Raw genomic sequence first — 24648 nt, forward strand, 5'->3', positions numbered from 1 at the left:
GGAGATAGTGATCTGCCACAGTACAAACAAAGCTGCTGCTGTCTCCTTTTCTCCCTTTCTGCTATGGTGAGTGGGCTCCGCAAGCCTCTGATTTGCATTGGCTCGGACTGATCGTGTCATTTGGTTTGATTCTCACGGGGCCACACGTAGACCGACTGCCCCTCGACCTTGGCCCGATCCATCTTCCGATCCTGCAATCTGTGATCAAGCTGCACTGACAGCTCGATGTATTCAGCACATCTTTCCAGGGGATTTACTACTTGGGCTAATACGTCCTTAAGTTCCCCTCACAAGCCTCGGTAAAAGAGGGTAGTTCTTTTCTCCTCTGGCCAGTTAGTTTGTGCTATCAGACGATTGAAGGAAGCAATATATGTTAGTAGGTCTTGATTACCCTGCCGTAGTGATAACAGTTCGTTGTCCAGAGCCTGCCCTTAAGTATGCCGTGCAAATAGTTCCGCAATTTCACGCTGGAAACCTCCGAAGTTTCGAAGCAAAGGAGCATCCTGGTTTACCAAGGTTATTGACCAGTCCGCTGCACTACCTTCCAAATATGAGAGTACAAATGCCACTCTCGCTTGATCGTTGGGGAATGCCCCAGGTCTGCACAAGAAATATAGGCGACATTGATTCATAAAGATGGAGTACTTATTCAGATCGCCTGCGAGGCGTTCTGGTGGGGCCAGGGGAACCCCCCCCTGGAAGAACCACCTGTATTGGCGTGGGCTGTGGAGGCGCGGCAGGAGGGGCATACCGCGGCAGTGAGACCTGGTCTGCCTGTGCCTGGAGCATTTACCTTGCTAGTTCATCTGTCCCCTCCGGTTCACAATTAGATTCCTCCTTAGGGCATTGGTTTCCTGTCTTGTGCATGAACTTCAGCCCGTAACTCTCCCAGTAATCGGGCCAACTGGTCCTTTTCAGAAGTTTCTAGAATGCCCAGGCAGAGATTCGAAGAGGCTTCGCATTCTGTTACGCTCACCTGGTCTCTGCGGAGGCGCTGGGGCACGGTTGCAGCCCTCCCGGGAGTAAGGCCGTTTGGGTCCGACTTCGCCGTCTGCGCTTATGTGGCGACTAGTGGTAATAGGTGATGCTACTCGAGACTGCTCCAGTTGATTAGTTTTGGTGAGCACTCTGTTCTGCTGCTTCTGGCAGGGGCGTTTGTATGATCTGGACCGAGTTCCTTCACTGGTTCCCTTGCATGTGGTAGTCCAGTCCTGCTGCAAATAAGCCACTAAACTTCAGGTAAGTGTTCCTGTTTGCCTTTGTCTTTCCTCATCTGTTTTTGTTGTATTGTAAAGTTTGTTGTCTTGTATTGCTGTCCGTTCCACTTTTGATGTTTGCTCTTTTGCTTTCTTCCCTTGCAGGTGATGTTCCCGGCCCGGCAGAAGCTGCGGAGCTCGAGCCAACAGCCGGAGGCAATGAGGAACGAAGCTGCAGCGGTACAGTAGCTGGTAAGTTGTTAACTAGAGGGCGCGTGGGGTTCAAATGCAGAACGGCCCTAGGACGGATGTTCTAACCTTGTCCTTCTTCACAGGGTCTGAGTTTGTGGATGCAGAGTGCGGTGCTGCGGCATCAGGATCAAGAGCACTGGATGTCAGGAGATGAGTCTGCAAATGAAGCGATTAAGCATCTGTTTCCTGGAGGCGAGTATGCAGAACGCCTGGTTTCCAAAGGTAAGTAAACTGGTCCAAGCGACGGTGAGCGTCACGTTGCACGCGAGTGCACAGAAACGCAAAGCACCGGCCTTAATGATGGAGCAGCTTATATAGCTGAGCTTCTGAAGCCACACCCACCAGGTTCAGCCTGCCTGCCACACCCGATGAATCCGCACATGAAGACCAGGCCTAGGGAGCCACACCCGATGAGTCAGCACACAAGGATGTTCTCTAGAATAAAGGCTTTCAGCTCCTGGAAGGTTCTTGTAAAATAAAAGCATTCCTTCACTGAAATAAAGTTTTCCTGCTCACATCTCTATATGAGCCTGGCACCAAAGGCGCAAGGACTGAGTCCAGCCAGGACCCCTGTGTTTATAGGTCCCAAAGGGACATAAGTGAGTCAAGTGACCGATTGCCCCCATCACTAGATGGTGTGGTTTTTGTGTTCTGGGGCCTGTGGCCATGACAGCTACATATGGTGTAAGCGTGGGATTATGGCCTTGTTGACACAAACCCAGGAGACCATAGAATTGTCCAATCTTATTAATGAAGCTGCCAACCCCTCTATGGCAACCAGGGTAGTCTATAAAATCTTGAGCTCTAGAATCGGGGTAATATTTCATCTCTTAACCTCCCAGGCTATTCTTCTAGTACAGAAGGCAGTAGAGGGGAACAGTTATGATCTTTTTTGTCCCCGAGGATTATCCTTTCTCTAAATCTATGGGTATAATCTCCCCCTAATTGTGTCATCTATATTATGCATTCTTGGGAAGCTGGCGGAAGGAGAGAGCAAAAAATGACTACCCCTCCTATCTTGTAGAGAGGAGGTGAAGTTTGGTCTCTTGAACTTCTCGTCAAGCCCAGTAAAGATTAAAAGGGGCAAGGTGAAGGGACATTTAATATATGAAAGCCTATGGGAGATGTTATCCAATCAGATCCATAAAGAGATGGAGGAAGGCCCCACTGAAAACCTACCTGGTAAGAGTGGGACCCCAGAACATTGTTTTTATCCCTCAAAAGCAGAGGCTTATTATCATCAGACCAAGGCTGAGTCCTCGTGGGAGAATGGCAAACTTGCCAGTACCCTCACATCTTTTAAATGTTTCTCCCCTCTGGAAATAGAAAACCTTGAAATGTGGGAGCGTAGGGACTCAATTTCCTCCCACAGGAGTGAAAAGATTATAGGACTTGAAGGAGATGAGAATACCACTCTATGCCCTATGACAATTAGAACACCCCAACCACTGGTAACGATATCCCAGGCAACCCTCCGAACCACACCTGCCAAGGAAAATAATAGCCTTCCCGATTCCCCACCTTCTTGCGAAATGTCCTGCTAGGTAAAGAAAGGAAGCTGTGAGACTTCCAAGAATCCAGTCATTCTGTCCTCCTCCTGGGACAATAACCCCTAACATTCAGAGGAGAGAAGGAGCATATTTCTCGTTTCTAGAAAGATAACCTATCAGAACTATCTGGTCTCTCTGATAAAAAAGGAGACCCTCGAAAAACCCCTTTGGATTTCTCAGGAATTAGAAACAGCCCCATGACCCAGGGATAATGAACTATACCAACGCTCCCACAGTAGGAAGTGCAAATTGAGCTATGCCATCCTCTATACCACCATCTCCTACCCAAAACAAGTTGTGTTTCTCTTGGGGAGAACCTGGTGATCTGGCGAGGCATTGTGCCACAAATAAAATTTACTTCACAACCAAACCCTCACTAAATGAACACCACCAGGATAGAGGAGTTAAGGAATCAAGAACGTGATGCTTAGCTTAGCTTAACATAACTAGCGAATTTCAGAGGTTTTTCGGTTTTACTTTGAACCATAATGTCCCTTTAACAACGTTTTTTACTGATTTTCATAGGTTTTTAACAGCGCAACTTAACCATAACCTCCCGTTATCAAATTTTATTTTACTGAATACACATATTCATAGTGTGAATTTGATAGATGTTTACTAGGATTCCCTTACTTTATATGCTTGCAACATAGAACATACCGAACCCCCAGCTAGTGATTTTGATGTCCACGGACGGATGCGGACAACATCAACACTAACCAAAAACTTAGGGGGTATCTTAGATTGTTCTATCATGCTATATAAACACTGAACAAGTTCAAAAGGCAGTATATAAACATATTATATGTAATAATAAATAAGAAGTAGAACCTATATCTGTAACACATCAACCATCCATTTACATACCATATGTACTAAAATGGAATATACCAAAACAAAAAAGATATGCTGCCAACATAATTACTTCACAGAAACTGCACAACTAGGAGCAACAGCAGACCTACACAACAGTAAGAAACAATTTACCAGAAACTAGTAAGTAAACCTCATTTTTCTTATATATTTCTAAACTTTCCGTATTAGGTACACTAAAAGTAATATATATATATTTTTTTTTTTACACAGAAATGTCCAGTACTTTGGAATGGCTTGAGGAAAATTTCCCATGTGAGGAAATGTCTGAAGACAATTATACTAATGGTAGACACTTCTCTTCTAATCATTACGTTATGTGCACTTAACATATATATTTTTTTTAACAGACCATACAAACATTGAAAATAATACACCAAAAGAGACATTAGAAAATACTCTGCAGCGCATGGAACAAAAAAATGGACATGCTTATGGAAACTTTCAATCTTTTGAAACTTTTTGTGGAGGACCGCATAAAAGAAAACATTAAATATCATTGTCCCACATGCACCTGTTCCCCCTCTCCAGGTCCCAGTCAACTATCCCCAAACTCTCAACACCAACAAAAACGTTTTGATGAGACTTCCATCCCTTCATCCCCTCCCATCCATCCTCTCCAAACCCCTAATTCCCCTGTATTTGTGTCATTTTCTGCTTCCCCCTCTCTTTCATAAATTTTATATCTGTATATAATAAAAAAAATATGATGTGTCTTTTAATTCAGTCCTTTGCGTGTTATTTTCTTTTAAAAGACAGTTGGGATGTCCGTGGACAGTGCGGGTGTCCGGGATGTCCGTAATTAACCAAAATGGAGGTGTCCTAAGGATACTATACCTGTCCGTACCATTCTCAAGCAAGATGGAACTGTTCTTAGAACACACCCGATGTCCGGGATGTCCGTAATTAACCAAAATGGGGGTGTCCTAAGGACACTATACCTGTCCGTATTGTCTGCAAGCAACATGGAACTGTTCTTAGAATACACCCGGTGTTCGGGATGTCCGTACTTAACCGAAATGGGGGTGTTCTAATGACACTATACCTGTCCGTACTCTCTGTAGAACATCTACGCACATGCACACCACACCCATGAGTCCTACGAACATCGTGCCTGTCCCTAACTGTCTGTCTCACTTGTGTCGCACTTTTAATTAGATTGAGGACCCGAACACTGTCCGTAGAACACCCGTGCGCATGCGCACGACTGTTCCTGTGCATTTGGTATCCTGCGGACACCCGTTCCCTTCGCGGATTTGTTCGCGACGTCATCATGTGACCGCACCCACACTAAGCATGTGTCCTGATTTGCGGACACTGTCCGGGTCCCCGATCATTTTGAAAGTACTTTTTCAGACAATCCAAAGTATTTTACAGTAAAAATTCACCATTGCACGTGTCCCAGACAATGACCCTGGCTTTCTACATACTTTTTGGAACTTTTTTAGCCTTTTTGGGGTGTTTGATCTGTCCGTGGACAGCGCGGCTGTCCGCGGAGCACACACCAGCACCCCTATAAAAGGCTGCACCCCAGAGCTGATCTTCATTGTGCTTCTGGCTATTGCAGATTGACCTGCTTTTGCTGCCTTTGCTGTTGCTTCATCAAACATGATGACATTCATGGCTGCTGTTCTTCCAGCTGGTGCTGCTTCTGCCTCAGCACCACCCCTAACCCCTCCACCACCACCACCTCCCCAAGGGCCTGCAGAGGGGAACAGGCATGAGGATGTAGAGGAAGAGGATTACGAGGATGAGGTAGTGGAAGTCCCTACTACCAGCACTCGCCGTGAGTCTTGGATGTGGCGGTTGTTTACCATTCATGGTGACGTACCAAAAGCACGTGCGAACAAGGTCACCTGCAGCCAGTGCAAAATGGTGCTGAGTCGTGGGAGGCCTGGTTCGTACAGCTTTGGTACGTCATCCATGAAGCTACACCTAAGGTCATTCCACGGTGGGGCCATTCGGAAGGTTGTATCTTGTGATCAACGTAGTAGGTTGAGTTCCTCTAACACATCCTACGTTTCCGCTCCTGTCACCACAAGATACAGTCCTGTGAGAGAGCGCATCCCTCCAACTGCCTCACAGGCCATTCATGATGCTGTTGACCCTTACCTTTTGAGGGTCACAATATTGTGTATGTACTGGGATGCAGTACCCTGCAGGGGGGAGAATCTTCGAAGTGCTTTCGAGACTGCGGTGACGGAGCACCAGAAGACCTTCTACCTACCTAAGACCCACCCTACATCTTCCTCTTTCCACCTGCCCTTTCTTATCCCCGTGGTTGGTGTCTCTTCCTTACCCTCCTTTCCCCTCCTCTCCTAGTGTGTCGTGTGTAAAAAACCAAAAGAAATATAAAACAATAAAACCCCCTAAAAAAAAGGCTCTTTTCAGAGCCGCCTTTCACAGTTTAAAAATAGAAGTGGCAAATAAATGGAGCAGGGCCCTGTGCATTTTTTTAGAAGTCCGCAGACAGGCTGCGGACATTTATTTTTGGAAGTGCTGCCCTAGCAAAACCATTGCACTTTTCTCTGGGAGGAAGTGGTGGCTCAGAAAAGAGCCTTTTGGTGGTGTTTTTTTGAGTTTGAAAAACTTGCAACACCTAGTGCAAATGGATGGCTGTAATTCCAAAAAAGGTCGCAATGCATTTTGTACATTTCTCAGAAAAATTTGATTGCCAGCATAATTAAGATGGACTTCATCTCTGCGAAAAATGTATGTGCTACGAAACATAATATTTTCATTGTGAAAAGAGGACATGCCAACATCTCTTAGAAAGGCACAAACAGCCTTATTGACATTGCGCCTTGCTTTCTCCATTTGTAGACCAAATGAAGAACAACGCAGCCACATTTGTCTTTGCGCAATATGAGAAAAAATGAATTGGCAATTTGGAAACATGTCCATGACCTTCCCAAGTCCTTCTTTCATTGCAAATGGTAATGAAATTCCAGACACATGTCCTAAACTGTTCCCTCCACAACGAATTATAATTATGTCTGGATGATGCTCTGTCTCCAGAGTAGCACAGAGAGGTACCAAGTCCAGCTACTTCATTCCACGCACTCCACGCCAGTGCACTTCCAAATGAGGGAATCCAATATCTACAGCTACTCCACAGCGCTCTGCATGCACCTCCAACCAATGTATCCATGAGTCTCCCAAAATCCAGATAATCTGTTTTCTGAAACACACAGCCATAGCTATCTGTTCTTCTCTCAGGAAAAAGACTTTCTGACAAACTCTCGCCTTACACAACACACCCAGTAAACTTTACTGACCAATTCCTTGCTCTGCTCATTCTCATTTGCATGCCTCTCCATTGCAAAACCCCTGTATGTAATATGCGCTGTCCGCGGACTACCGCCATGTCCGCGGACATATCGAAACATCTGAGCGTGGTGAATGTAAATTTAAATAGTGTTCCCTATTTCCTCGTTGAGGTTGGCTCTGAAAAGAGCTGGTTTTTTTAGGTTTTTTTGCAGATGCTTGACAGACACCTGTTATTTAGTATTTTTTTTCTTTTTTATTTCTTACTTTACTCCTAAAATCTTCACATAACCTTCTCCAAAGCAACCCTTACATTCCAAAACAGAATGGCATGTCCCATAAAAGATAAGGAAATGCCATCTTCTTTAAAATCAACAGCATTACTGGAATCAATATTTGCATTATTACAGAAGAACATACCAGCTCAAAGCAAGAAAGCACACATGCCTCGGTTGATTACACACGCAGCAATGTTTTGCTGAGGGCAAAAAAACAGAAATATTGTCCCATATTGCCCTAGGTACTACTCCAGAAAAAATTACTTTGGCATTTGGAAGGATGTTCATTACTGCTTGAGCCAAGTGTTCCAAATCTGCCAACAATGTAGGGGCACTGACATAGCCCAAATGGAAAGCACCATAGTGCAAATCTCCCACCTGGGGACTGTTCATCCTGCTCTGGTGCCTCCCTCCAACTACTGCCCCATCACCACTGTCCCCTTCCTCTTCAAAATATGGCGCTGAAACAGCCCTTCTTGATCTTAAGAATCAGTTAGATGACTGCAGAGATCCTGGTAACCTTGCCCTCCTCCTGCACCTGGACCTATCTGCTGCCTTCAACCTCGTTGACCACCCCCACCCTCTGCCACCACCTTGCCACTTCCGCCCACTTCTCCCATGAAGCTACCAGTTGGATCGCCTGCTTCCTGGCTCGCTGAACCTCTAGTGTCTTCTCTGAAGAAGCCTCTGCTACACCTACCCCCATCTCCTGTGGCGTACCTCAAGGTTATTGCGTCTCCCGCGCCGTCTACAATGTCTACACAAAGCCTCTCTTTGACTACCTGGACGCACTTGGCATCACATACACCAACTATGCCGATGACACTCGGATCCCCATTCCTCTCTCTGGCAACTACCTCCAGGACAGTAGAAATCTGAATAAAGTCTAATCAACCATCCAGCACTGGATGGCATCCCACCTCTGCTGCCTAAACAACAAGATGGATATCTACCAATAAGAAACACATCATGCCTCGCGAAACTGGACTCAGCCTACCATTCATTCTCTATCGATGGCCACATCTAACCCGTCTCACCTGTCGTAAAAACATTGGGCATCTATCTTGATGGCATGCCAGGTCAACGCCATCGCCTCTTCCATGGCCTATGCCACCTAGCTCACCAATGCCAGCAAGCCTTTCCTCTCTGTCGGACAACCTCCTCACCATTGCACGTGCCATTATAGTCTCATAACTTGACTATTGCTATGCACTATTCTGCCGAACCTCCAAAAAGAACCTCAACAAACTCCAAACGGTCCAAAACAATGTGCTCCATGCAGCTTTCTACCTGGGTAAGCATGACCATGTTTCTGGAGAAAGACGAAAAGAACATTGGCTCCCTGTCAAAGAGGATTACATTAAAAATCCTCACCACTGCACATTGCTGCCTCGCAATCACTGCTCCATTATACTTATCCCAAAGGCTCACAAAAACCTGCTCCTGCAGGCTGACGCGGATCATCAGCAGCCACTGCCTCACCATTCCCAGATTCAAGCGCACCAAAGCAGGGCGGTCCAGCTTCCCTGTCACGGCTGCCACACTTTGGAACTCCCAACCCTACGCTCAGAACCATCCTACAATACCTTTAGGAAACTTCTGAACACCTGGCTCTTTTTCTAACATTTTGTCCACCCTTCCATCCCCGCTGAACTCACCCTCTCTTCTGCAACCAGCGCCTAGATGGCCATGGGTTAAGTGCGCTTCTACAAATGTAAAAATAAATAAACAAAAGCTGTAAAAAAGCCCCCACCTATCTCTCGATTAAAGGGGCTTAAAACCTACTAGAAAAAAGACTTTGAAGTTCTAACAGACACCTTGTACGGGGCCCTGCTTTTTGCTTGAGCAGCAAAGGTAACAGGTGTTTTGCAGATCAAACAGCCAAGATTGGTAATGTGCTTACTCTCGCTAGCCTGTCTATCAACTCCATCATGCCGTTTACATCACCTACTCACTAAGTCAGTTTGCAGCCTGTCACCAAGTGTATCAAATCCGTCACATGTCGGTGTGCACATCCTATATTGACAAGAAAGCTTAAAGATAGCATCTAGGAACACTACAAAATAATTACATTGAAAGACAATCCATCCACACTGGCGGATTTTTTGTCAGAGTACCATTCAACAACTATCCTTAGATTTCAAAGAATTGCGGTGCTACACAATTAATCTGAGACTAGTAACAGGGATGTAGTGAACCTTATCTTGAAGTAACTTTTGAGTTAACACAAGGGTGCATTTGCTCCTTCGTACCTTAATGATGAATGCAGTCTTTTTGATCAGTTTGTTATTTTTTATAAGTGTGACTTAGTGGCTGGAATGCGTCAGAGCGCTTAGCAGGTACACAATTATAACATTCGCAATTCGTGGAACAAAACGTGTAAAAACCATTCAAAATGTAAATAAAAAAACAGCCCATAACTAGAAGCAGCTGATAATGCAGCCTCACAACCACATTCCCAAAGCCTTTCTAAGGCATAGAAAATTCTACATTAGTCTCATTAAAAGGAGGAATCAAATTCCAGATATTAGCATATCCCCTGGATAGAACTACACTTAAAGGTGGCAATTTCCAAAATCATGGCACTTGCAAAAAAGAAATTGCTGATCTTTGTACCTTAATACTTCCAACCCCCTAAGATTCTGTGGTGCTGAGACAAAGAACTGAGTGCCTGGGTGAATGGACTCAAAGAGGAGCCAGGACCCCTTGGACCTCAAAGAAAGGATGTTAATGCAGATGTTTAAGTTCTGGAGTAATATGGCCCCTACAATAAGCCGCTGCAGCATGAAGGGCGACAATCAAAGAAAGCAACAAGAAGAGAGCTTACAGGTGAGCACAGAGCTAATTATTCAAATGCATCAGTATTCACTGATCATTTTAGAATCTAACTCCCAAGTTTTTTTGCGCTTTTGCATGCTTCCTTTTGCTGCTAACACCACATATTGGTGCACACAACCAAATTAGCAGAACTGTACATCATTAGAATTGAACACGTTAAGAAAAAATGTATACCTATTGCAGGGCTCAAGATTTACACTAACACTAGCCAATGGCTAGTTGTAATTCACGCTTGGCGAGTAAGAAATGGTGTGCTCTGTGTGTGTGGTCGATTGTGGGGGCAAGTGACTTTTTATGCCTGGCTAATAGCTTCCAACTTCAAATGTGCACCTTGCTTACTGTACGGTTGGAGCCAGCCCAAGCGGGCTAATCATGTTTGTCAATACAAAGTGACATTAATTACATGTATTGATTTTCCTAACAGTGACAGACCTGTTCAACATAATAATCTACTATTCATAAGTGTTTACTCTAATGCAGCATATTGCTTGTTAGCACAAAACGTGTGATGAAACCTTTGTCTGGATAAGATTGAACAGTACATATGTTAATAAAAATGCAAAGAAAATACATTACAGGATTCTTTGAAGAAGTTTATAATAACATATGAGAATCCAGAGTGATTTAAGGAAGAATCTAAAGAAAATTAATTTAAAGAAATTTAAATTCAAGCAAAATGAATACATAAGCTTTAAGTCAGATTTTTTTTTGGGGGTTTTATGAGATCATTGGGCCTCATTACGAGTCCGGCAGTAGCCATGTCGGCAAAACTGGCAGGCTGCCACCGGACTCGTGGGGCTTTACCGGCTCCAGACTTGCCGGAATTTGCGGGCATTACAGCCCCGGTGATCCGGTAATTCCGGAGCCGGCATTCTGCAAATCCCCATTCCCGTGAAGTCCGATAGGACTCCACGGGAATGGGGAAGTGGAAACACTGGCACCATGTCGTAATGGTGCCGGTGTTTGCGTGTCCGTCTTTGGCCGTGTGGCGTTGCGGCCGCCAGGTCAGACCTGGCTGGTGTACCACCACACAGCCAGAGGACTCGTAGTTAGCCGGTCTAGAAAACATTGCCTGTACGGTTTTACCAGCACCGTTATATCCGACCGGCTAATTTGTAATCAGGCCCACTATAAGAAAAGAAATAAAAAATGCTTGTATGGGAATTTGTTTACTAACAAACAAGGGCCGCCCTGCGCACATAGCTAACAGCTGCTGAAATGCATTGATACGAGGAGTGCGACAGAACTAAGGAAAACGAATTTGTAAATGCTACCCTAATTATGTTTTGTAATGACATGAAATTCACCAATGAAGTGATAGTGTGTCAGTGACACGTGCGTGGCTCACCTCCCCAACCGCTGGCGTGAAGTTTCTTCAACAGGATGTACGAAAGCAGGAACACTAACTGGGCAAAGTACGAAATCAAAGCAGCACAGGCCGAGCCCCTGGGAAGGGAAGTAAACAAATCGTTACTTCAGTCGCTTTCCCTTACAATTCGCCCCACACTGGTTTGTCAATCTCTCTCAACAGGAGATTAGAACTATGACGCAGGAAACAAAAGGGAGTCCGTTCCTTCAAAATCATGCACAGCTTAATAATGAATTCAATTATAAAATCGTTTATTTCGGGCACTGGGCCCATGTTGAAACACTTGTATATGGGCGCGTTATAAATGCCATATCATATCATGTAACCACAGAAAAGAAAACACAGGTATCCATTCCAACGTTTTCAAACAGGTTCTAAGAAAGTAAAACAAAATTATTAACAATCTCTCTTCGAATCATTTATGTATCCAAAAAACGGATTAATTTACAGTCTCAATAACACCTCCCAGGACAGCTGCGACCAACAAATAAAACAGCAATTTAAGTCTGCTTTACAAATCTGGGCCGCGTGTACTAGGCTCTCTAAACGATTTGCTCTAACCAAATGCTACCATTTTTAAACCAGTTTTCCTACAGTAAAGGGTTGCATCGTTTATACTCTACATTTCTGCCCGTCTCAAGAAATGTTCACACCAATAGTTCATTAGTCATTCGTATAATGGGCCAAAAAATGAGTACAGTCCTCCTTAAAAGAGAGATAGCAAGAACATTAATCAGAATTGCACCTTCACCGATACTCAAGCGTAGCTTTATGTAAAGAACTTTTAGACTGAGGGGGCTCGTTCTTACCCACATAATTCTCAGCGCATAACGAATGTATAATGTCAACATAGATGTTAGATAAGAAGCCCATTTGTCAGCCCTCAACCTGATATTTAATCGACCATTGTTTCAACTCAAGCTCAGCATGGTTGCCTAACAAACTGGTGTTCCCCCAAATATACGGCAGACCTACTGCTTTTGCATCTGATGAATCAGGGTAAACTGTGGTAATATACAGCATAGCGCTCTACCTTTTGTGTCCCAAGAGCGGTAAAAACACCAAATTTTGTTTTTGAAGGGTGAGTGCCCATTGAAGTGTATGAGGTTTGGCGGGTGAGTAAAATGATTACAGGGCGTGTGTCAGTTGAGGGCTATGCCAAGAGGCACCCGGGGTGTCAAGTATGCAAGCAAGAGCTCCTTTATATTTAATAAGATCCAGGGAGCACAACGTCTTCACCCAAAGGCTTAAAGGTTTAAATGTAAAATTGTAAGTGTTCCTTTGTGACCCAATTAAAAGTAAAGGGGGGGGGGTGGCCTAGCTCAGGTGCAATGTACTCGCCTTGGAAGCAAAATGCGGATCAACACAGGTTCAATCCCCTGGTCTGCGCTTAGAAACCTCTGGTTATTAAGCGCGTTATAAATAACCAATTACAATTACAATTTAGGGAGTGTAAGCATACAATACAATTTTCTAGCATCAAAAGAAGAAATTTTGCCCACTGCCCACAGCTCAGATCCATACACGGCTGTTGATGGAACGTCTGCCCTATAAACTTCAAGAGTCTGCTTCGCAGCATGCTGCTGCCCAAACAGTTTAGAAACGCTCAAGGCGGTGTTCCACTGTCCCACAGCCCCTGCATTCACAGGTCAAAAAGTTCTCTTCTCAGTCTGTACTCCCCACTGGCAGTCAGAGCGAAGGTGGACCCCTAGATACTGAAAGAAATCAGAAGTCGAGCACATGGTTCGAGACTTTTGGGAGCTGTTTGGCTCCTGCTTATCTCCTAGAATATATTATATGATATGATGGGTTAGTTATAACGCGCTTAATACCCAGAGGTTTCTAAGCCCAGACCCGGGGATTGAACCTGTGTTGTGTCGTCTTGCTTCCAAGGCGAGCACGTTGCCGCTGAGCTATCCTCCCGAGACATGGAAGAGCCTGGTTAGCTTAAAACCACTTCTTACCAGGAGCTACATTTGGCTCCCCAAGCCAACTGATGCCGAACAAACACAACTATGTGAATTTAATTCTGCCCATTTGGGACAAAACATACATTAACATGAGGACACATCTATATGACATTTAAAGCGAATGGGGTCATACATACTGGTTACAATTATATGTCTGCATTTTATGTTGAAGTTTTATTTGTGTAACTATGTACTAGCTGGCTAATGCAGGATACCCAGGAGCTGCTTGCCGCTGCTGCTTATCCAATCTTAATTTCGAGCCCTGCCAGCATTTTTGGGTTTAGCGTGGTGGCGCATCCATGCATATAGTCTTCTCGATTTTACTTCTCAGACCTTTCCACTGACCGATCTCAACGTTCCGTTTCCTAAAACTCAGCCAAGTCAGCATAACTTTTGTTTTAGTGGCAAATAGTGAGAAACCAAAACGATCATGAGAATGAAGCATGCCTGAAAGGTTTAGTTTAAGTCGTACTTGAAGGTGCTTTTTAAATTGCTGTACTCCCGTAACGTTTGAAAGCCGCTTAATCGTTCAATGCCTCGATTAAAATGTGGACGATGGAGTAAAGGAAAATAAATTAAGCCCAGTATGTCCAATTTGTTGAGTTAACCAGATACTTACACACTTTAATAACTCAGGCTAAAACGGGCATGGCACGGTTGGTGGCTGGAACCACAGGCAAAGGGGCAGTGTGTTTCCCCAAGACCCTTTACACCAACATTTTAAAGCTGGAAAACACTGCTCGAAATCAGTTTGCTTAGCTGCAAGATTCCCAAAAGTAAGTGAAATGAAGGTCTCCCAAAAGAACGAGTACATCAGTTACCAGGACGAGTACACTTGCCTAATGTCCCCGTGTAGTAAGGGTCCCGGGATTTAGTAAACACTAATCCTGCTCGTCATTGCCCTCATGTCCACACCCACATCCCAATCCTTACTACTGTAAGAGTGCCACTACTCTGACAGCCACGTTTTCCCTTTAAGAAATACACATACCCTTGCCCCTTTACCCAGGGGCAGTGCTTTAAGTGGCCCGGGGCCTGCCGGGGCCGGGCCCCGGCAGTCTCCAGGAAGTGGGGCTGAGCCGGGGCCCAGCCGGGGCCCCCGTCCCACACAACGTTGGCGGGATGCATTATCCCACCGCGGCCGCAGCCGGGATGGGAGATGCGCCCGTCATTATGTTGGCCAAGCTGACAGAAGTGCCAGCCAGCCACAGCGACGCTGAGGCTGGCGGCACTTCTGTCAGTTAGTGTAACTCCCTCTGATGACCCCTCATCAGGGTCATCAGAGGAAGTTACTGTCCCTTTGTTTTCCCTCCCCAGGTCACTGACCCCGCGGGCTCCGTGATCTAATATGCAGATGAAATCACGGAGCCCGCGGGTTCGCAGAGGGTGAAAGACGCCTCGGGCTCAGTGATAGCAGATAGATCACAGAGCCCAAGGTGCCTTTCTCCGTCGGTAAAGCTTTATAAAAGATGCCTTGAACTGTGTACGTTTCAAGCCATCTTTTATAAAGGTAGAAATATTTCTATGTTTATAAAAGACGCGTATATGTATAATACAGAGCACACAAAAGTGACGAATCTCCTGAAGGAGCCTAGCATGTGACCACACATATTCAAGAAAACCCAAAATGGAGATTGATAACCTATGTGGATAGTTATTTATATACAATATACAATCAAGTCACACCTAGAACTCAATATTACACAATATGTCTGCCTTGGACACAAGAATGTATGTGATGTATTTGATTTTGGGCACTCCAAGCGAACAAAAAAGATTGAATATTCCAGAAAGGCCTCCAAGAGCTCTAAATAATATAAACCGTAAAGTTCTGCTCTGCTGCCTCCCAAAACCTCCATCCTGGCACTCAATTGTCATGCACCTTAAGGATTCTTCTCCTACAAATCAGCAGACATTGAGATTGCTGATCCTAGCAAACCAGCACCAGAGGATACCGCAGGTTCTTGGATGGCTGCACTTGGAGGGAGTAAATGATGGCGCTTCTGATCTCGGCTGCCGGCCACCTCCTGGGATGCATATCATGCCTGCGCTATCACATTAGGAGAGGGCGTCAGCAACCCTGATCTCCCAGTTTCACGACGCAAGCAGAACTCTACATACCAGTCTCTGTAGGGCACACAGACTTTAGTGTCGGTTTTCCATATCATTGTGCTGTGTGTCACAGATAGCCTTACAAACTCACAAACTCCAAGGTATGATTCTAGGGATTCTAAAAGAAACAATATAATAAATAAATATAAGGTAGTCACACGTGCAAAGTGTTACACGAAGGCTGGGGTGCACTAGTGGGTGTCCTTCTCTCGTCCTTACCCGGAGTCCCACCTCCCTAGCCCAGACAACTCTCAATCCTACTGTGGTAAGTAGCGATAGGTAACCACTACTATCTAAAAAGAATGGCTAAGGTGACGGCCTCAAAGCTACAGTTGTCTCGATCCGACTCCATCTCGGGTTCTTCTAAGGGGTTCCCCTTCTAATTTTCCCCTGATCAGATTGGAGAAGATTATTGCTCCATATTGTGCCTCCACAGGCACCTAGCTCCTATCTCTCCATCCGTTTGCTCTCCCCCTCACTCCTTTCCCTGATGTTCCTAACTCTCTACTATACTCTTACACCTCTCCCTCTTCTCCTCTTTCTCCGATCTCCACCCACTCCTCCTGTCAGCCCCTCCGATGTTCATACACTCTCAACTCTCCCTTTCATCTACCCTCTTCTCTCTCTTCCCACACCCCCTCTTTCCCCCTCTCCTCTCTCCTCTTCCATCTCCACTTTTCTGCCGCCCTCTTCCATCTCCCCTCTTACTCTACACCTAGTCCCTCTCACTCACTCCACCAAACACTCACTCGCAGCCTCACTATTTGGTACCAGTCTCACTCAATGCCACAACTTCACCTTTAACAGTCTCCACTAGAATCTCCTCAATATTCTGCTCTGCCATCCATCCTCCACCTGGTCTCTCAGTCCACTTCCTGTCCTCCTGACCTCACCCGAATACCCCTCCCTCCGTCTCTCTTTGGCCAGTCTTTTATACTCCTCCCTTCCGACTTCTGCCCCTGTCTGTTACTTTCCCTGGGGCTGGGCTTTCGTGCTGCAAGTCTTGATAAACCCCATTTAGACATGTTCCTTTTTTTTCGCACGCCTTTCGAAGGCGGTTCAGGACTCTGGGTACTGTGACATTTGCATTGCTCTACAGTGAGTCTTGTTGTCTCTGCACTAGACATTGCCCTGTGAGCGCTGCAGCTTCGGAGATGTTGCGGGGTCAGCTGGTCTCTCTATTCAGCTTGTTGCGGTACTGGGAGGCTGGTCCGCATGCTGCTGGCGGAAGTTCTGTAGTAAAACAAATGGAGCATGGGCCAGCATTGAAAAGGCAAGGTAGGGAGCGATTGACAGTGGAACCATATTCATTCAACACGGCACATGCAGGGGGCGGGGCAGAGACTGGAGCCCTCCCAACCCCCTCACAGTACCTCTGGGGCAGGACCGCCTCGGCTAAAAACTCCAGTAGGTCTCCTGCCCCAGGCTGGGAGAGGTGCCTGTTCTCCCCTGGCAGGCTCCAGTCTTGGACCCATGACACACACAGCAATGTACAACATGATGACTGCCCGCACAAAAGAGTCCCATATCACAGAGACCCACTAGTGAATCGCCATATATATATAAACTTTCTGTTCTCTAAATAAATTCACCTTTTGCTTTTTTATACGTGTCTCTTGTCTGTTTGGCTTACGGGAGGAGAGCTCAGGGGCAACGTGCTCGCCTTGCAAGCAAGACTACGCAGAACACCACAGGTTCGATCCCCGGGTCCGCACTTAGAAACCTCTAGGTATTAAGCGCATTGTAAATAACCTATCATATCATACTTAGCCACCTGTACCATCTTTCGTTTAAAGGCAGGCTGTGAGGGTGCTAACTTATTAGGTGCACATACGGGTGCCACCGGCAAAAAGGGGGTAAATTGACAGGTCTGAGTATATTGTCACACAGTAAAGACTGGCACAAGAATGGATGGACGTGGGTGTAATATTTAATTACTTACCTGTAATCTCCATTACTTTTAATCCAATCTATCCCTGCTCAAATTGTGCACCCCACTACTCTTGGCATCAATCATCCTTATTGTTTGGCCTGGGATCATACAGGACTTAAGGAGCCTTTATGGGTAAGAAGGGAGGGCCACGGTTATTTCTTAAAGGAACAAGGGGCCTGTAAGAGGAGTGGTACCCCAAAGTAAGGACTGGGAAGAGGCTATATTGGACTAGGTGTAATGGAGAATACCAGGTGAGCAGTGCGGCATTGACAGTTCATCCCATCACTAACACTGATGCACCCCAATGCAAAGCACAGGCTGTACTTACACGACCCCCATCTTCAGGGCATATAGAAAGACAGCATTTACGATCACGTTTATTATGTTTCCAGCCACGCCCGAGATCACCAAAGGGGCGACAATTCCCTAGAAGGAGAAAGGGAGGGTGCATTAGGAATATTAGGCAAAGAAACGTAGGGACAAACCTAAAGCATTAAAAAGAGAACTAGAGGTGAGCTTCAAGAGGTGGAACATAGACGGGATTTGGGGGGTCGAGGGGCACCAACCCAAGGTAAACAATAGGGGCAACAACCTGCTTTTAGCCTCAGTTATCTAGCTATAGGGATTCTCTGCACTTGACTTAAGTAGGCGGGAACCCAGAGAAGAAAACGGTGTACGCCTACTGGTAAGGCAAACTCCTTCCTCTTCCCTTAGCCCTGTCTCGTGTGTTTAGGTGTTCTTTCTCAATCTGGACCTTCCGAACTGCAGAGACACAGGCATGCCTCCCATGATGCTTTGAGAACACCTCACACACCGAGGACACTCCAGAAAAGAAGGCCTTACAGGCCAGTGCAGTGTGAAAAGTAAAATCCAACACAAAATGGAGACACTGGCAAATGAACCTAAACTCAGGAAAATACCAAAGTAATTAACACAAGATCAAAGGCCATCTTCTTCTGTTTGACACATGCGGCATAGAATCTTACAACAATCAGGCAGGACCATGCTTCAAGTACACTGGCCACGAGTTTAAATGCTGTGCACTAAATTAAACAGTAAAAAATTATGAAACACTTGCAAAATAAATTTCACGAAAAGTAGTGAAATCATGAGGGGTTAGGGGGCGTGGGGAGTATGAAAATCCCAAATGGAGAAATTAAGACTTTCCACTTGTCTATGGAGGAAGACCAAATGCTTTTGTTTTAGAGGAAAAACAGCAAACTGGGCAGTGTAAATAAACTCTGGACGTGGGAAAGTATCGGTTGTAGTGAATTCTAAGGTGCGAATTTTAGTAGCCAGTGGTGGCTGAATTCCAAAGTGCGCGTATTGCATTTAGTGTAGTAATGTGTTGTTGTGGAGACTATATAGGGGTCATTACGATTATGGCGGTGTAGTAAAAAATGTCAGTAACGGGTCAGTGATTCCGTTACCGCAGCATTACCGCACTGCCGAACTACAGGTTTGGCGGTGAGCTGGAAGATTTTCCTCCAGCAAAAGGCTGGATTTCAATCCGCCACCTTACTGTAAAATAAATCAACAAAATCGGCAGAATTAATGCTGGAAGAATTACTGCCAACAGTAATTCCACCGAAATCCCCATGGACTCCAAGAAATGGGGAATTACACTGCCTACCGCCACTTGTAATCCAGCAGTAAATCCGGCAGACCAAGTGTTAGTAACGCTAATTCCGTTTGGCGGTAGTACAGCAGAATTACCACCAAACTCATAATGACACCACGCGCCCGCCCCCGCCCCCTCTGCCTGATTACGAGTTTGGCTGCAATTGCAAAGGAATTACTGCCAAACAAGATTACTGGTATGACAAATTTTAATGGGGCAAAGTCTGCCCAATGACCAATTATACGTGGCATAGTGGCGGTGTTGATCCCCATTTTGGAATCCATATGATTCCATGGTGATTTTGGAGGGATTACCCCAGGTGATAATTCTGCGTGCAGTAATTCCTTCATTTTTGTTGCCGTAATATGAAGGAAATACCTTCAGCTGTATTCTGAAGCTCACGCCTCCATTTTACCTCCAATCTAGGAATTTGGCAGTGCGATAAAACTGGCAAAAAGTCTAATACTGCAGCAAAATGGTGGTAACTGATTGCGGCTCTCTCTACCAAACTCATATCGAGGCCCCCCCTCCTGCTCTTCACCAGTTAATACAGGTGCACATGAAACCATCTGCAAATATGGACCTTGTATTAGAAAGGATGGCGCAGAATCCTACGTCTAAACTTCGGTCGAATGTAGTAGAAGGCGATGGGCTGGCATATGGCGAGTATTCGGGCCTCGGGCAACATCGCTTGGTTTTACATTATGACTATTTAGATCGAAAAATGTCATCTGTAGGACCCACAAGTCCACATGTGCCAACTCTTATTATTTTATACTGCTCTCATAAATGCAGAACAAATCAAAATGATACAATTCATCTCTGCCCTGTGTTTTTGAGTTCATCATTTGGCTAGGTGTGCAAAACCGAAATCATTTTACAAAGTTCTGCTGAAAAGAGAAGACAATAATTCATACACTGAGTTTCCCAGTTTAGGGGAAATACTAGTCTGCATCGCACACAGAAGTTGCTATGTGCATTGACTCACACTTAGAAAATTGTTAGCATAGCATTGAACCAAACCTAGAAGTGCCAATGTGACAGTAGTGTTGGCATAGCATTGAACCTAGCCTAGAAAGCACCCACTGCGATAGTACTATGAATTTACTAGTCTTCATCGCTGTCAGAACATTTCTAGAAATAACTAGCATTACATTGACTCACACTTAGACATTTGTTAGAAACAATTGGCATTGCAATGAACCTACCCTAGAGAGTGCCCACTGTGATGGTTAGGTGAACTTATTAATTTACTGGCTTGCGTCGGCCGCCTGTGCTGCTTTCCTAGAAATGGTCTTGTTACATTGATTCAAATCTAGAGCGTGCACGCTGTGATGATACTGTAATTTAGTAACATGCTTAGGAATTGTTCTTGTTAGATTGATTCACTTCTAGAAAGCTACTTTAACTCACATCTCGAAGTACCCCCTGAGATAGCACTGTGACTCAATTGCATGCGCTTAAAATTAGAATTGCACTCACTCGCTCGACTCACAACTTGAAAGGGCCGCCTGAGATAGCTCTGTAATTTACTTACATATGTTTCAGATCATAACTCAACCCAAACACTCTCCCCCATATCACTATGCTTACTCTCTACACCATCACTCAATTAGAGTACAGCTATACCTCTCGATCAATTCGGCGTAGCTGCTCACATACGAACATTACCCCATAAACACCTCATCATTCTAATAAAACGCAGTTATATCCAATGTCAAACCGGCTTAGCTGCACACATATATGCGTCCTACAGGCCAAACGCAGCCAGAACCCAGTCTTGGTGCCCACCCGCCAGACTGCACACAATCACCTGATATCAATCACACCACACCTAATGCTAGGATGCAGCTACCATCAGGCAATTACATCTGCTGCACACATAACTGGTGCAACTCAAGCACCCTACGACACCTTCTTCTCTCAACTGACCTGGACTACGGTCCCCAAGGGCGTTCAACCTACCAGCGCTTTGAGGTCATACCAATGATCTATAGAGCACTATATAAATGCCAAATAACATAACATATATACCTAGGTATCGTGAGCAGATCAGGCAGGGCAGTACAATATTGAGGAGTCGTCGTTAAAACATTTGATCTTGTTCTGTCAAAAACTTTGAAGCTTAAGAACCTTGTACGTAAATAGCCACCTATTGGGACTATTTGTTCTACATGCTGAAGCCTGGTGGGAGGCTCTTTATGCAGGGGAGATGCCCAGATGGTCTTATGCATTAACCAATATCTTAGAAATTGTTTTGGAGCTATTGTTGCATGCTTAAATGAAGTTGGAATGCATTTTGCTACGTTTTGTTAAACGGTAAAAGTTTGTAAAATACTGTGAACCTTAATAAAAAAAAAATATATATATATAGTCTTGCTATTAGGCATCCTATTTCTCTACCCTTTGGTTGGCAATCCTGGAGTTTGCCAGTTTATCTAGTTCTCTTCGACCAGATCCATCGCTCTTTGCGGATTTATCTGAATTAAGATGGTGGGGCTGGATTGTGAGTTCAGTGTCACTGTAAGTGAAAAAGTGGTATTTCTCGGATATGTTCCACCTTGAGTTTTATTTATAGTGCCCTGTGTTGGTGGTTAGCCGGTTTCTTTTGGCTCCAAGTTGTGGTAGGTAAAGGAATTGGGAAACATGGAGATCATGTTATTTGCCAGGTATCATGCAGTATTGTCCAACTGGGAACACAGGAGTGGAACTACACCTGGTTGAAGTTATTTGGCCAAATTTTGACAACCAAGTTTAAGTGTATTTGATAGTAGCTGGCATGGACGTCAGTCTCTGATAGATACCTATATTTACTCTTTAATTGACCTTCAAAAATAGGAATTCTCGCAAAATACCCACTAATCGACGCTCGAAATTTTACTGTCTCTGCTCAAGACCTATATTGGCTTCTAGAGGTAAATGGCTGCCATGGACTTTTATTAAGTTTTAACACCAATCTCAATGGTACTCATTGGTACCCATTTAAGGGACTTTGCAAATATGAAAAACTGCATCCTTCTTGCTTAACAAGAGAGACAGACTCTCCTCCAGGCCTACCAGCCTTTCAGAAACCAGAGCCTGCTATAAACCCTACCATGGTAAAATGTCCAAACTTAATGGTACTCCAGTGCATAGCTTATGATTCAAAAAGGCTTACGACTTGATAAGCACTTTCCCAGTAGTTCTGCTGGCCTTTGCGAAGTATTAGACTGCAAGCTATGAACTCTACACCAAATTCAAGGACTCATGAAAGTGAGCACACAAGCATGAACAAGTGAATCGTGCATGCTTACGTAGTATTGAGTCCTCTCGCACCCTATGTTCCTTTCAGTGGTGGTCACCTGCTACGAACTTCCCTTCTGTAATATAATACACCTCAATGATTCTTACTTTACTGACGACCTCCAAAGGCAACCCCATGCAAGGGTGACATGCAACTGACTATCCAAAGGATCAACAGAGCTGTTGGGATGCCACGAAATCTAACAATTACCCACTTAAAATGTATCCTACCCTGACTGGAATCCGTGAAGTGGGGAGAATGCTCTTTTTAACATTGCGTTTTTAACTGATTTTAAATTTTGTATTTATCCTTGTTTCTACAATGATGTGTTTAATGATGTATGCTAATGGAGAAGCACGGTTAATAAAGGGTACTTACTACATGAATCCGCGATTTGCAGATCGTATGCAGATCTCTGCAGCATGTGCATTAACCTACTGAGCTCGTAACCAGAGTTTGATGTGGTGTTGTATCTTGCTAGCATGCTCAGGTGCACTGTGCTCTTTTTCTTCTTTTTGCCATCAACCCTGTGCAGCCACACGCCAGTCCTTTCTTTCCCACAATTCTATGGCACTTTTCTGGAGCCCTTTGCTCCTTTGAAGTTACCCTCTCACATGTTTTTAACTAAACATCTCTGCTCTGAAAGTCAAATTTCCAGCAAACTCTGCAAACATCCCCGGAAGACATGGGCTGCAAGGTAAGTAAGTTTGCAGCAGCTGACCCAATTCCCACGGTTCCATGTAATAATGTCGCCACAAAAATCTCGCCATGCAAAAATATCGCTGAAAAATATTCCCACCTGGAGATCCACAAAATAGTTTTTAAAAAGTTCACCAAGGCCTAATTGCAACCAGTGCCTCCTGGTCTTAAAGTTGGCAACTGAGCCACAAGACTACCTCCCTCCAAGTTTTATCAGTGCATTGCATAACATCCATACCTGATTCTGTAGGTATTTTGACAGCAGTTGGTAAAAGAAAGTTGCCTAGAGGTAAACATGACAAAAGGAGAAAGGGTGTGAGAAAGGGGAGAAATAGCAGCAAATATAAAACATGGTCTTCATGTTTTCTTTGCATAAGTATAAACTTTACATCATTGGGTCGTGTGTTTTCCATTCTGTAACAATCTTGAAATGTGTAAAAACAAAAAGGAAGGCCAATAATGTAGTTGATCAACATGATGAGACTGGGGGTAACCGCGAGCCAAGGTACATACTTATGTGCATTTTCAGATAATGCAAATGTGTGGTTCCGAGAAGGCCTCGCATACCACCAACAGCAAATCCACACAAATGTGGCAACTTGGCTAATGGCGTGATCAGGAAAGGTCCTGGTTCTTAATAGCTCCTAGATTTCAATTGCAGAGCTATGGTGGTAGATCCCGACAGCTCAGGGCCCTGCCCCATGAAACACACACCGCAATACACTGGGGTGAAACAACCAGGCTTGAAAAGGACACTCGAACACACTATTATCAGAGTGTATCTGTATATCTCTAGTTCTTAAGGAGCACATGTTTTCTGACTCCGCCTTATTTTCTTCCTCTCTCTGTGCGCATCTTTCTTTCTCTACCACTGCCAAGTCAATGGGCTTCCAGAGGGCTCAGACTTTCTGACCCTCCCCCCATTAGCAATATTCTCTCAAATGCTGGTGCTCTAATCCCATTCCCCATTAGCACCCAGGCGAGAATCTGGACAATCAGGTGGCTGGGATCCTTGGCATAATCCACCAATTCTCTCGGGCACAAACTCCTCTGCCATTGCCTGCAGCCTCAACTGGTGCCTGCCCATGGATCTTTCCTTCTCACCTCGCCCCTGCTCCCCAAAAAGCAGTCCTGCAGGCTTTCCCTCCCCATTTGCCCTCTCTCTTGTGTGCGCGCAGCCCACCTTCAGTTCGTAGAGCTAGGAAAGGCATACTGTCCTTTTTCTGTTTTCCCAGTCCTTCCTTCCTTTCTGTGGGGATTTGGCGCAACCGCCGCTTCTTCACAGAAAGAAAAATGCCTCCCAAAACTACTATCCCCGAGGTTGCTAATAGTGATAACCCTCGCATTAGGGGACTGACAGGGACGGTGACGTCACACTTCCCTCACTATGTTCCAGCCAGATTTAGG

The 24648-nt window shown here is 44.9% G+C and overlaps 1 protein-coding gene across 1 annotated transcript in view; it reads right to left on the reverse strand.

Moving 5' to 3' along the window:
- Positions 1-24648, reverse strand: part of LOC138488299 (multidrug and toxin extrusion protein 1-like) — a 638882-nt gene that overhangs the window by 442763 nt on the left and 171471 nt on the right. The window contains exons 6-8 of the mRNA XM_069615181.1: positions 23480-23524; positions 17967-18064; positions 11603-11700 (exon numbers count right to left, since the gene is read on the reverse strand). Of these exons, the coding sequence (XP_069471282.1) occupies positions 11603-11700; positions 17967-18064; positions 23480-23524 (241 nt within the window). The remainder of the gene's footprint in view (positions 1-11602; positions 11701-17966; positions 18065-23479; positions 23525-24648) is intronic.

The sequence above is a fragment of the Ambystoma mexicanum genome, chromosome 9 (genome assembly GCF_040938575.1).
Source record: "Ambystoma mexicanum isolate Mex_15411 chromosome 9, UKY_AmexF1_1, whole genome shotgun sequence".
In the NCBI taxonomy this organism is placed as follows: Eukaryota; Metazoa; Chordata; class Amphibia; order Caudata; family Ambystomatidae; genus Ambystoma; species Ambystoma mexicanum.